Genomic DNA, 14,878 nt, shown 5'->3' on the forward strand with positions numbered 1-14,878 from the left:
AAAAAGGTAAACCATTTTCACTTATTTTAATTAAACTCTTGTTACATGCAGTGGAACATTTATGATGCATCCACATAAAGCAACCATCACAATACAAGCACTCATCTGAAGAAAATTTTCTATAACAATTTTTACAATATTCATCATTTCCCACGTTAACTAATTCATACTCACTTACACAGTCTTTACAATAAAAATGATCTTTATTAGATCTATAAAAATTATACTCATAATTATTTAAATCAAAACATTGGACATGTAACCATCTCTCACAATTGTCACAACAAATAGAATCCACATTTGGGGGTTCAAAGTCATTTCGACACACCCTGCAAACACATTCTAAATTTATTAATTTATCTAATTTAAGTTTTAAAGAAGTCATCTAAACATATAATATTTTTTGATATAATCAAAAGATAAACAAATAAATTATTGTTGTTCAGCAGGCTATCTTTTTTAGCTTAAATATTGGTAAATAAGCTATTTTATGCAGGCTAACTTTTCTTAAGGCTAACTTTTTTTTTAGCTTAAAAACTGGTAAATATGCTATTTTAAGCAGGTTAAGTTTTTTTAGGACCAACAATTTTTAACAAAACAAACCAAAAAAAAAAAAAAAATTAAAGTTATATTCTAATGTTACAGCTTATGTAATAAAATAAACTTAAGTATTGTTATGGCCATTAAAATTTAATTATTATTACTCTAAAATCATTAATACTTTAAATACCTAACTCAAACTTAGCCGTAATGTTTTAAAGACAAAAGAAAAAGAAACTTTAAACAGGGTCGCCACACACTTAGGGAACTCAGAGAAACTCAGGGAATTTTCAAATTATAGAAAATCTCAGGGAAATGCAGGAAATTTTGATTTTTTTTTAAACTCAGGGAAACTGGGCAGTTTTGATTTTTTCTAAAAGCTTGTGGGAAAATATTTTCTAGATCTAGAATGAGATTTAGTTAATCCAGTTTAAATTTTTTGTTCCAAAAAATTAATTTTATTTATTTATAAGGGCATATTTGAAAAACTTCTTGCCTTGCGGCTAGTTCTTCACTATTATTTTTCTTCTACAGCTTCTTTAAGAGCTATAATTTTTTTTTTTTAGGATTTGAAAAAAACTCAGGGAAGGTTTATTGACTCAAAGAGTGGCAACCCTGTTTAAAGATTGAATTAGGGTATAAAAAATTGTAAAAATATTAAAGCTATAAAAGAAGTGACATTTTTAATACAATGAATTTTTATTGTATAATTCAATGTTTAAACACAGCTTTATACTTAAAATTATAGAAAAAATTTTACTTATTTTTTACTGACAACAATGAAACTTTACACTTGCATTCTTGAAGGTCTTATTTAGAGAGTCTCTTCCTTATTTTTGTTGTTTAGTGACATTTCCAATAAAGTGTTTTTTCATTGTATATTTCAATATTGAAACACAGCTTTATACTTTTCTGTTCTATAAAAAGTGGGAAGGGGTCACTTGTGCAAAAAGGGTCATTTTTGTACAAAGGTCCATTTTTCACAAAAGTTAAATAAGTATATCAAATAAAATAAAAAAAGTGTAAAAAAAACAAGAAAAAATATAAAAATAATAATTAATTAAAAAAAAGCTACCGACCAAGGGTTAAGGGTTAGTAGTAACAGTGATAGTAAAAATAAAAAAGAAGAAATAGAAAATTGCAAAAATAAATTATAAGTGAGAACTAGAAAAATAAAATACAGAAAGCTATTAAAAACAGTTATTGACCAAGGGTAAGTGTTAGGAGTAACAATAATAGAAAAAAATATTATATACCTAATAAAAATTATTAATCAAATCAAAAATAGGATTATAATTTTTTTTTATAAAAAACAAAAAACAAATTATTGCTTAAGGGTATGGGGTAATAGTGAAAGCAAAAAAAAATGTGAAAAAAAAGATAAAGTATTTTTCAACCGGTGCAAAAGTGCCTATGTGCAAAAGTGTCACTTCATGAAAAAGTGTCACCTTGTGAAAAAGTGACACTAACCAATAGAGAGTATCTTATAATTTATACTCTTAAGCTTTGAAATAAGTGCTAATGTTAATGTTTAGAAAAAAAAATGTTGGAAAAAAACTATGCCTTTAACTTTTGACATATATATATGTATATATATAAGATGTAACGTTAAAAGACGTTAAATCCTGGAGATCCTGATAAGCTAAGCTCATCGGAATATATACCACAGATGTTCTTGTGTTAAAACTTTATTTCAACTACTGGCGTTTCACTGCTCTCAAATAAATTTAAGAACAGATATACTGAGTCTATAAAATATTAACACACATCAGAAAAAAAAGCAGAAAAAGCATGTATAATTATGTATAGTGTTTATGCTTTGTTGTTTTATTTGATGTTACTGTTGCTTTCTATGTTATATTTGACATTAGGCTTTTGTTATTTAAAGGGCAAGGTTCTTTACGGCAATTACAAAGTTTATCTTTTATGGTGCTTTTATTGTCTATATTGCTTTTGTTTAATTTTTTGTTGTTGTGAGCTATTATTTTACTTCTGAAATTATTTGTGCAACTGTAAGATATTTTAATTGTGTTTCTCTTGAATATTTTATGGAATGAGTGGTTTTTGTCAAATGATGTGGTAATCAGGTTTAAAAATTGTTTCCCTATTTTAGAACTTACATTTAGACTAAATGGTGGGTTGAAATATATTATGTATTAAATATTTAATTAAATTATTCAATTTAATTCATTGTTTTTTATTTCTTTCTAGTAAATTAGTCTTATTGTATTTTAAGGTGTTTTTATAGTTGGCCAAATTTAATGCTTTTTGGTATTCATTTTTTACGTTGTTGAAGGATTCTTTGTTATTAGATAGTTTTATTAGTCTTTTGTTTATTGTTTCGGGTAGTTGTTTTAGTACTTGTCAGGGATGATTGGAGTTGTAGTTTACGTATAAAATTGGTGAGTTTGGTTTGTTGTATGGTTGGTAATTTGAGTTTGATATGTTGAAGGATACATCTAAGAAGTCTGTTTGGAATAATCTGGATTCTATTGTTATTTTAAAGCCGTTTTGTTTGAATAAATTAATTAAATATTTAATACATAATATATTTCAACCCACCATTTAGTCTAAATGTAAGTTCTAAAATAGGGAAACAATTCTTAAACCTGATTACCACATCATTTGACGAAAACCACCCATTCCATAAAATATTCAAGAGAAACACAATTAAAATATCTTTCAGTTGCACAAATAATTTCAGAAGTAAAATAATAGCTCACAACAACAAAATATTAAACAAAAGCAATATAGACGATAAAAGCACCATAAAAGATAAACTTTGTAATTGCTGTAAAGAACCTTGCCCTTTAAATAACGAATGCCTAGTGTCAAATATAATATATAAAGCAACAGTAACATCAAATAAAACAACAAAGCAGTATATAGGATCCACAGGAAATACTTTTTAAACAAAGATACAGAAACCACAAATCATCATTCAACAATATTAACAAAAGCAGGGTTGCTACTCGGTCAGGAAAAGTCAGGAAATCAGGAAAAATTAAAAAAAATGACAAAAGTCAGGAAATTTGATAAAATTAAAAAAAAAAATTAGATTTTGTCATTTTAAATTTACAAAATTCCTCATTTTCCAAAGCCTTCAAAAGGTAAAAATTAATTAAAAGTCCTTTAAAGTCAGAAAAAAATTTTAAAATTTTCCTAGAAATTTACAATGATATTTAATTTTATTTTCAATGCCTTCATCTGATATAAATTAGTAGAATATCCTTTATAAAACTGCAAAAATTTTCTATTAACATATTGAACAAGTACCCTACTTGAACAAGCAGATTTTGTAAGATTTTTAGTATTGATGATCTGTAGCAAGGACACTTCCATAGTCAGTTAGTTAAATATTTCATGTAACAAGTAAATGTGTATACTGAAGCAGAATGCAGATCAGATGATGGACACCATATCTTCATCAGATGAAGAGGTTGAAGTGCTAATAAAAAAACGGTGAAAATAAATTTTAGTACATACTTTAAAAAAAACAATTTTTGATAAAGTTCTTTATTGTTTTTATGTTTTAACTGTAAAAGTTTGTTATTGTTTTAAGGTTTGAGTTGTGAAAGTTCCTTGTTGATTTAAAATTTTAATTGTAAAAGTTCCTTATATGTCGTTTCGTTTATTTAGATACATTTATGCTAGGAAATTCTAAAAAATTGTGTTCTTTATTGTTTTAAGGTTTCAACTGTAAAAATTTGTTATTGTTTTAGGATTTTAGTTTTGAAAGTTCGTTATTAATTCAAGGTTTTAAATGCAAAAGTTACTCATATGTCGTTTGTTTATCTAGATACATTTATGCTAGGAAATGCTAAAAATTTGTGTCTTTATTCAGACAAGCTGTGTTTATAAGGTAATAATACAAGTATTTTGCTGATAGAGCTGTTTATTACAAACATCAATCACACACAGATGGTTTAAGTGATGTACTGGAAGTTTGATGATAGAATTCAGCAAAAAACTGTTTTTTTTTAACCTGTATTAAAATTAGATTGAAAGCTTTATATAGTTTCAAGTGCTATATTATGTATTTTAGAATAAGTTTAATTCAAAAGTTTGATTTAGAAAAGTCATAAAATTTTTTTTAAAAAGGCAGGAAAAAGTCAGGAAAAGTCAGGAAATTTTTCTCTGCTTGATCAATGGCAACCATGCAAAAGACACACAACAGAACTAGCGAACTACTTATGGAACTTAAAAGATAACAATACAGACTACAAAATTAAATGAGAAATATTAAACAGGACAAAATCAAAATTCAATACCAAATTCGGCTGCAAACTTTTTAACTTCGAAAAAATAGAAATTGAAAAATCAGATAAGAACGTAACACTAAACAAGAAAAGCAAAAGACAAAACATATGCATCCATTATCAAAAATACTTTTTTAGCAAAATTAAAACCAACTGAATATTAAAACAAAATAAAATTGAAGCTGCAAACACAAGTATTTTATTTTATAACATTTTTCCAACAGTCTAAAAATTTTTTTCTAACAGCTTAAAACATTTTTCCAAAATAACCTTTCTAAACTTTCCTAAAAAAGCATAAATTAACAAGCACAGCGTATTATTTAAAATTCAGCTAATTGTACAATAAACTGTACCATTATCATGTTTTAATTATTATAAAAGTTTTAAAATCTAAATTTCTGTTTACTATTATAATAAACTGTAACTTACTGAGGATCACATGAAATTTTACATTTCATGTGTGAAACAGCTGTATAAATTATAGTTTTTATATAATAAGATAAATATTTAGCTCCAATTTAATTTGTCAAGAACTATCGACCAGAACTTTTTATAAAACCATTAATATAAAAATATGTATTTATTTGTAAAAAGTTTTGATTCATTATTATAGTCCACTAATATTCCAATTTTCTTAAAAAAAAAATCTAAAAATATTTTCTCTTTAATTTTCAAGAATCATTCTCTGTATAGTCTGTAAGACATATTGGAATTTTAAAAATGTTAAAATTCACAATACATATAAAAAATATATCAAAAAATTAAAATTAAATAATATTTCAAAATTAAAAGAAAATGTGCATTGAAAACATTTAAACATTAGTAATGGTCTTATTGTGAAAACTTAATGAAGATTGGTTAAAAAATGAAGGAGGGGATATATTTTTAGGTGCAACAGTCTATTTTTGTGTTTTTGGTTTTGCCTTCTATTAGGAACCTATCAATATCACCGACTTTGATCACTTATACCATAAATGCTACGAATTTGTTTAGGTGGTAAAACTGTGTGATAGCTAAGATAAAACTACAAAATAAGGTCAACTTCTAAAAACCAAGATGTATTTTATATGCCCTTGAATACATTTTGTTTAGGAAAAAATAGTTAGCAAACTACTTTATGGAGGTCAAACTATGACTTTGGCTCAGCTAATTTTAAAGCTAAAATATTAAAATACTAGAAGGACATTTCTTATTCTTAATGAAAACTATAATACATATCTGTCTTAAAATGCATAAATAAGAAGCATCAGTTTTGATATACGCTTTTGTCAATAAATTAACAAAAGTTTTACACTTCAAGCAATTATTTAAACTTAAGTAACCTTGACGTGTTTAGAATTAATTAGAGCTTGACCCAAACAACATTAACTAATAAAACTATGTAATTAAGCTGATTTGTTACATTAATTTAAAAAAACCTGCTTGATAGCTAAATATTTATGAGTCATAGTTTGGTTAGGTATATTAATACTTTTTCAAAAGTGAGTATGTATAAGCAAAATTGAAGTGTATGGCAGCTCTAGATATTTTACATAATAATGTTTATAAATAACAACTATAATTTTTTAAATTTTATCCAAACAGGTTTGGACACTTTACCTTCAGAGATTGTAAGAAATTTTGCATTGATGAAAAAGTTAGACCAACAGTCTGAAAACTATGCAGTATGTTTTAAGTAAAGTTTTTTTTGGGTTGTTTAAAACAGTACAGAGTAATTATAATTTTAATCCATCTGATAATCTTTCTAGATTTCCTTAGACAGGGTTGTCACTTAACCTGGAAACCCAGAAAAAACTTTGATTTTGAACAAAAAATCTGGAATTTTTAACAAATTTAACATGTTTAGTAGCAAAATTTTGATTTGACACAAAAAATCTATCGCATAGATAAACATTTTTTGTCATTATCAAAAAAATTTTTATATAAAAAAAATTGAAATAGCTTTGCAGTATCTTTTTAATGTTTCTATACTAGTTGACACAGTTTTCTTACCTTATACTTACCTTTAAACTAAAAATAGACCAAAAAGTGTGTATTTTTAAAAACCTGAAAGAAATTGGGAAAACCTGGAAAAATTTTTGAAAAAGCGAGTGGCAACCCTGCTTAGCGAAAATTGAAAAATTGCGAAAATCCTTAGATTTCCCTAGATATTACTTCTTTTTTGCTTGGTAATTGAAATTTTGGTCGTTATGTAATGTATATTTTTTGTTTTATTTTATAAACTTAAACTTTAGTTCACTTGTTATAACTTTAATACAACTAGAGTTTTAAAACTATAATAAAACTAGCAGATTATTACATAGTATTTTCATGAAAATTTTTGTTAGGGCTCATTTTATTTTGTGTGAGTAAAAAATGAATTAAAGCTTAAGTATTTAATTATGTAAAATTTTGTAATTTTACACTTTGTAAACAGTTCTTTATTCTTGAACTTTGGTTAAATACTGTTTTCGTTTAAAGGTGAAGTTTTGCTTTTAATCAGGGGTTAGCAGCCTTATTAAGTTTAGGCCGGACTTAATAGAAAAATGTCTTCTGCAAAAGCCACAGTTGTTTTAAAATGGTTGTAGTAAGTAATATAAGGGACACGTTCAAAATCCACCCGCAATCAAAATCCACCCGCGATCAAAATCCACCCGATCAAAATCCACCCGATCAAAATCCACCCGATCAAAATCCACCCGAGTCAAAATCCACCCGATCAAAATCCACCCGGGTCAAAATCCACCCGATCAAAATCTACCCGGTTCAAAATCCACCCGATCAAAATCCACCCGGGTCAAAATCCACCCGATCAAAATCCATCCGAGTCAAAATCCACCCGAGTCAAAATCCACCCGTTCAAAATCAACCCGGTTCAAAATCCACCCGATCAAAATCAACCCGGTTCAAAATCAACCCGAGTCAAAATCCACCCGATCAAATTCCACCCGGTTCAAAATCCACCCGGTTCAAAATCCACCCGATCAAAATCAACCCGAGTTCATTTTTTTTCGAAATAAGAATTAATTTCTAATAGAATTTTGTAATATTGAATAAAGTTATATGTTTAAACAACTATTGGTATAAAAAAGAGTAAGTATTTATAAAGAAAGAAATTTTAATTTATTTAATAAAATAATTAAAAAAATAAGTTAAACAATATAATTAAACAGCATTAAAAAAAAAATTCATAGTAGCTTTACAAGTATTTAAAATGTTTATAATTTATTAATGTTAGTAGTGTTGGTGTTACTTTTAAAAAAAGAAGTTAAAAAAAAATAAAAAAAGAATTACGCTCAGTTTCAATCCATTTAAACTTCCTTCTAATTTAATTTTTCAAAGTCAATCATAATTAAATAAAAATATTTACTAAGGATAACTCATAGTAAATTAAAATATCAAAACTATAGAAGTTTATAAATTAGAAGAATCTTTAATAACATTTATTAAGCTAAAGAAAATTACAAAAATCAAATACCAAATAATGTAAATTTATGGAAAATGTTAATTAAATGTTACAAAAAGAAAATTAAAATATTAATCTAAAATTTTTGAGCTTTTTTTTTTGATGGAAAAAGTTTTGTGTTTTGTGCTTTACTTAAATTTCACAATAGTATTACATACAATATTTTATTATATAAAAAATTTCAACTAACAGTGTTTATAAAAAATAAAATATAGATAAAGAATAATATAAAATTGCTACGTGATAATAAAATAAAAATCCTTTGTTAAATTTGGAAAAACTATCACCTATTAATTATATTTTAAACATTATTGTTTTCGACGTGGAAAAGACGTTAAAAGATATTTTTGGTGTGCGACTCGATAACTTTAAGGTATGTTCGTGCAAGAGGACTTAGGACCAAATATTTTGAGCGCTTTTATTTGTCGTTTAGTAAACAATTTATTGACGTTTCTTTTATTAGTAATTTTTAAAAACAGAACATAAATTTTAATATAAAAATACGAAAACTAATTTACTAAAAATATAAATGAGGAATATGTAAGAAATCAATAACTGTTTTAAAACAATTTTATTGTTTTCTATCTAATTTTTGTTACAAATATTTTTTAGTTATTTTTTTTAATTTATACAATAATTTTAGCTGCTATTATCGTTTTTTCAAAGTGCTTAAGTTAATTGAATTTTATTTTATTAAATGTTTATTTTATAAACCATCTATTTTTGAAAATAACTAAAAATTGTTTCGTCTAAAGTAACTAAAGTTATAAGTTATTTTTAATTAGATAACAACTTAATTTGCTAGTTTTTAACTAATAGTACAAATTAAAAAGCTAAACATTTTTCTATGAATTCTAAAGTCCTTTACATAAAACAAATATCGACTCTACAATTCATTGAGTTTGCTCAAATAGCTTGTAAATTGCAACTAAAAAAGTTAGTAGTTAGACTTGAGCTAGGGAAATTATATACTTTAGAATTGTAGTAGTAAACAAATAAGTTGAGTTTTTTAGAAATGACACTATATTTATAACAAATATTACGAAAAAAAAACTTATAACATTTTTAATTTATTATTAAAATGTTCTATTTTTACATAGGTTCATTAAAAAAAGTATGTATTTCAGACAAGAGAGTTTAAATTCAAGTATAAGTCATTTTTATGAATTTTTGTACCAGACTGTATCAACTTAAACAATCGTATTATTAATTTTATTAATAGGTTAAGGCCAGTTTTGAAAGTAATTAATTGAGTGGTTTTTTAAAATTTAATCTCTTTTGGTTAACGTTTAAATTTTAAATTTAAAATTTTCTAATCTAAAACTTTTAATTTACATGCGATAAATTTTCTTGAATTAATTTCCGACAATTTAAGTTAAAAGCTATAACTGCATGTTTTTAATTAATTAGTTGTAAACGTTTTATGTTTTTTTATAAATATAAAGTTGCATAGAAATTGTAATTAAGTAAGATAAATTATTATTTACTGTTCAATATTATATTGTTAATTGATATTTTTTAATTCATAGAAACAGTCACCGTGTTTTTAAAAGTTAAAAACATGTAAAATTGCCAATTAAAAAAACTTTGCAATATTATATAAGTAATTTATCAAAGTACGTAAGCTTTTGTTGTTTAAAAGGAAAAGTAAAGTCTAAACTTTAAAGAAAAACTTCTAGATTTACTATCTGTCTTTTTTCACATCTAAGGCTTAAGCATAATAAATGATTTTTAAATGATATTCAGAAACTTAAAAACAAACTATTATAATTTCTTTTTCTTTTTTGAAAATTTCAATTTAAATTTTGTTTTGTTTAGTTGACCAAATTTACATGCTCGAGGGCCACATATTTACACTTCGAGGGCCGCAGTTTGCTGACCCCTAAATTAAATGGATTAATTTGTAGTATAAATGGTAGCTTTCACTTGTAATACTCAGTTTTTATAAAAATTATATCGTGTGACGTACTTGTTTAAAAATTACTTAAAAGTTCTAAATTATTAAATTTTATACCTAGAAACAGTTTGTCGTGTAATTGTGATTGAGATAATACAAGATTATTTTTTCTGGCACATCTTTTAGTTTTCTAAAAGTTTTAACATAGTCATATTTTATAGTAAAACTTTAATTTATTTATCCTGACGTTGTTAAACTTTTATTAGCTCTTATAGTTATACTTATATCAAAAACAACAGTACTTTTAAAAGCTGCTTGCCGGCTGTAGCTATTCAAAATTATATTCAGTAATCAAAAAAACAAAAATATTTTTGTCAAAAATTCCTTATAATAAGCAAAAATACCAAATAACAACTCAAAAAACCTCACAAAGGAAGTTTAATCTGTAGTACAGTTTTTATATTCTTAAGTCAATTTATAAGGGACAAAAATACAAGATTTTATAAGTGTTTTTTAAATAAAACTTGTTTAAGATTGGTACTTTAGAGTGGTGAGATTTGTTTAAATGATACTTGATTTAAAAAGAAATAAATAAACAAGGTGCTTGTTTCGATTCGGTTGGATTTTGACTTTGGTTGATTTTGTGTCGGTAGGATTTTGACTCGGGTTGATTTTAACTCGGATGAATTTTAATCGGGTGGATTTTGACTCGGGTGGATTTTGATCGGGTGGATTTTGACTCGGGTTGATTTTGATCGGGTGGATTTTAAACCGGGTGGATTTTGATCCGGTGGATTTTGAAACGGGTGGATTTAGAGTTGGGTTGATTTTGATCGGGTGGATTTTGAACCGGGTGGATTTTGATCGGGTGGATTTTGAACCGGGTGGATTTTGATCGGGTGGATTTTGATCGGGTGGATTTTGAAACGGGTGGATTTAGAGTCGGGTTGATTTTGATCGGGTGGATTTTAATCGGGTGGATTTTAACTCGGGTGGATTTTGATCGGGTGGATTTTGATCGGATGGATTTTGAACCGGGTTGATTTTGATCGGGTGGATTTTGACTCGGGTTGATTTTGATCGGGTAGATTTTGACTCGGGTGGATTTTGATCGGGTGGATTTTGACCCGGGTGGATTTTGACCCGGGTGGATTTTGAACCGGGTGGATTTTGATCGGGTGGATTTTGAATGCGGGTGGATTTTGATCGGGTGGATTTTGAACGCGGGTGGATTTTGATAGTATACCGTAATAAATTAACGCTGTTTTAAACTAAATATATTAAGAGCTTAATTGTAAGTTTTTACCATAAAAACTTTTGTTTTTATTATTTTGAAAAGGTATCTTTTTAGCTTAAAAGTACCTGAAGCCGCAGATGTTGAATTTGAGGGTGGTATTTGGCCTGTGGCCGCAGTTTGTTTACCCTGCTCTAAAGTTTAAAGTAATTTACCTCAATCTTGATGGTAGTTACAAAGTAGATTTTAATAAAGATAGTTAGTTCAAACGAAAAGTTGTCATTAGATGTGCTGCAAAACATCTGATGATAAAAATACAGTAATATAAACATATAAAATGATATAATAATTTAGTTAGAGTAGAGTATGAACAGTAGTATGTAGGGTACCTATAAAAATGACAACCTTTGAGTTTTTTGCTCAATTTTTTTTACGTTTGGCAAATATCTTAAATATATTGTTTGCAAAACTTGTGATGATTTTATGAAAACCACCCAAAGCAAATTGTTATGGACCTAAAATATGCAACCTTAAAGTTTTTAGTTGAAAATTAGTTTATATGTACAATTATAATGAAAACACGTTCTGAACAATTTACAACAAGTTAAAGAAAGCTTTATGGAGGCAATTCTTGATTAAAAAAAAAGACCAAAAATTCAATAAAACTTACGAAAAGTGATAAAAATTGCATATAATCAGGAAAGATCTCCATTAAGCTTTTTAAAATCGTCTTAAACTCTGCAGCTTAAATAATTAGAATAGTTATAAAATTATCTTTTATAATTGTTGAATTTCATATTTGTTGAAATTATTATTGAATATTTAAAAAATTTTGAATTTTAAAATTATCATTTAGCTTTACAAATTTAAAAGAACATTTTTCTTTTTGGAAAAAAAAAACAACAAATTGTTTTAATATATATCCAAGAAGTTTTTTTTTTTCGGTTTCAAATGTTACAAAATGCTTTTGCATATCAATTTTATTTAAATTTTTTTAAATAATCCCAATATGTTATTATTTTAAACCTTTGTTTTGTACAACTATGATAATTACATCTAATCAATGATAATTATTTTGCTTATAATATAAATTATAAACAATTTTTTTCTAAATATTTCATATCAAATAAAAAGTTTTTATTGTTGAATGAAGCTGATACCCTAATATTTATTTCAAAAGATTTAACTATAATGTTTATCATTTTTAACTTGTAATTATAGGTTTATAAAACTTTATTTATGAAGTTTAGTTTGTAATCATAATTGTTTTTAAGTAATTTTATCACATTACTTTTTACTTGATATATTTTTATTAATCAGATCGAGTTAAAAAAAAAAGTAGAAAAATGCAAAAAAGTCATGGATGACCCTAAAAGAGACCATGATGAGTATTATGATTTACTTGCTAGTATCGCAAATATATTTCAAGCAAAGAAAGATTTAGGAGAAAGCAAAATAAATATAGCAAAACAAGTGTATGAATCGGTATGTATATTTTATTATTTTTTATTCATATTACTTACGTCACTTTAAAAAAGTTTGTTTACAAAATTAGAAATATTGTTTTTAGTTTTTGTTAAAACTTAGCTTCTTTTATTACTAAATTTATAGTCGATAATAAATTTGAAATTTTATTAACAATACAATGTTGCACTCGTTTGAAAACGAGATCTTCAGTTGTTTAAAATCTTATTCAAATAGAAGATTTTATTTTAATAAGATTTTAAACAACTGAAGATCTCGTTTTCAAACAAGTGAAACATTTTATTGTTAATAAAATTTAAAACTTATTATTGATCATTCTCCTCTTATTTAAGTTGAGAACTTTGATTGCCACCTTTAAAGTAAAAAATATGCACAAAATTTATAGTTATAGATACACCATTTAAGTTTTTATCTTAAAAAATGATTGTAATGCAAAAAAATTATCAATTACATAACAATGTTTAAGTGTTGAAACTTTAAAATTAAAAAAAAATAAAATGGACATATGCTTTTTTAATAAGCCTGAATTGAGCAACTATTTTTATTGTACTTATAATAGTTAAATTTTAAGTTTTATTGTATTAAAATAAGTGATCTACCAGGTCTGGCTAGATTCAAGATCTGGATCCAAATTTCAAAATCTATAGGGATACGACTAGATTCTAAATTTTAATATAGATCACGATCTGAGTCCGGTTGGATCCGGATTCAGTTTATTTTAAATCTTGGCTTTTTGCAATCAGCTTCTTTCAGTTTTATGATTTAGATTATTGTGTTTAATGTAAATTGAGGGCCTATAAACATGCAGAAACACAATTTTGCATCTCTTTTGATTTTGGCGTACAACAAATGCTGAAGATATTAATAGCCAAGATCCAAAGCATTTGGTTAAGGATATTTTATATCAAAAAACAAAGTAAAACGAAACTTGTTAGTAGTAGTAAATGATTTCAAATGACTTTAATAAAGTGCACTTGGAGCAATTCCAAAAAAATAAAGGGTGTCCCAAGAAACAGTATAATACTATATTAACAAAAAAGTAAATTTCATCTACTATCAACTCAGATATCTTATAATGTTTTTCTACTATGATATGCTTTTAGTTAAGGTCATAGGGGGTATACCATGTTTTTTACAAGTTAATCATATTTTATACAGTTTTTAATAAGCTTCAAGTTGCTTTTTACCGCTTTAAAAAATTCGAACTATTTTTTGAGATATGACTGGTCAAAGTCGGGCCGCATAATAGGTTTCTTTTAGAAAGGGAAATTAAAATAGCAAAAAAAGACTACTTTATTTAAAATCTATCTCCTCCTACATTTTTCAAGCAATCTTCTTCAAAATTTCACAGTCTAATCTTTTTGCAATAACAAAAAAAAAACCTTACTTTGAACTTTAAAAATTTTTAAGTAAAAATACCTCTTTAAAAAAATACTTTTTTTTTTAATATCTGTCATAAAATTTTTTATTTATTAAAATTATTTAAATTCATAAGTAAATTTTTTTATAATATAAGAAACATTTCCTAAAAATTTTAAGAAGATTGCTTAAAAAATGAAGGAAGAGATAAATATTTAGTTAATTTTAAAATTTCTGAGAAAATTGACCCCAAAAATTTTGCGGTCCATACGTTTGTATCAGAAACTTTTTACAAAATTTAAAATATCTCAAAAGCTAAATGATATTTTAGAATTCTATAAAAACTGGCTTGTAGTTTGTACTTAAAGCTTTCATTTAAAAACCAAAATTTATTTTTGTAAAAAAAAGTGTTGGACCCCCCAAGGCCTTAAATTTTTTTATTAGTTATTAATAAATTAGATTATGTTTTATATCATCTCAATACATAGTAAAATTAAATTTTACTATGTGTGTAATATAGCTGTTAGCAAGGTATAAGCTTTTTTCTATTGTACAGATAAAAGTTTATACCTTGCTAAGGGGTAGCTGTCTAAATTGCGCGAGCGTACAAAATTGCACGAGGGGACAAAATTGCACGAAAACATAAAATTGCACGAAGA

At 25.8% G+C, this 14,878-nt stretch overlaps 1 protein-coding gene across 2 annotated transcripts in view; it reads left to right on the plus strand.

Annotated features, from left to right (window-relative positions):
• The window catches only part of LOC145829620 (inhibitor of growth protein 5-like), a 38,922-nt gene that overhangs the window by 4,643 nt on the left and 19,401 nt on the right, over positions 1-14,878 (plus strand). For both annotated transcript variants that reach the window (XM_082937465.1, XM_082937466.1), the window contains exons 2-3: positions 6,384-6,463; positions 12,696-12,860. In XM_082937465.1, the coding sequence (XP_082793591.1) occupies positions 6,384-6,463; positions 12,696-12,860 (245 nt within the window). The remainder of the gene's footprint in view (positions 1-6,383; positions 6,464-12,695; positions 12,861-14,878) is intronic.

Source organism: Thalia democratica, chromosome 2, assembly GCF_965202585.1.
Source record: "Thalia democratica chromosome 2, ktThaDemo2.hap1.1, whole genome shotgun sequence".
Lineage (NCBI taxonomy): Eukaryota > Metazoa > Chordata > Thaliacea > Salpida > Salpidae > Thalia > Thalia democratica.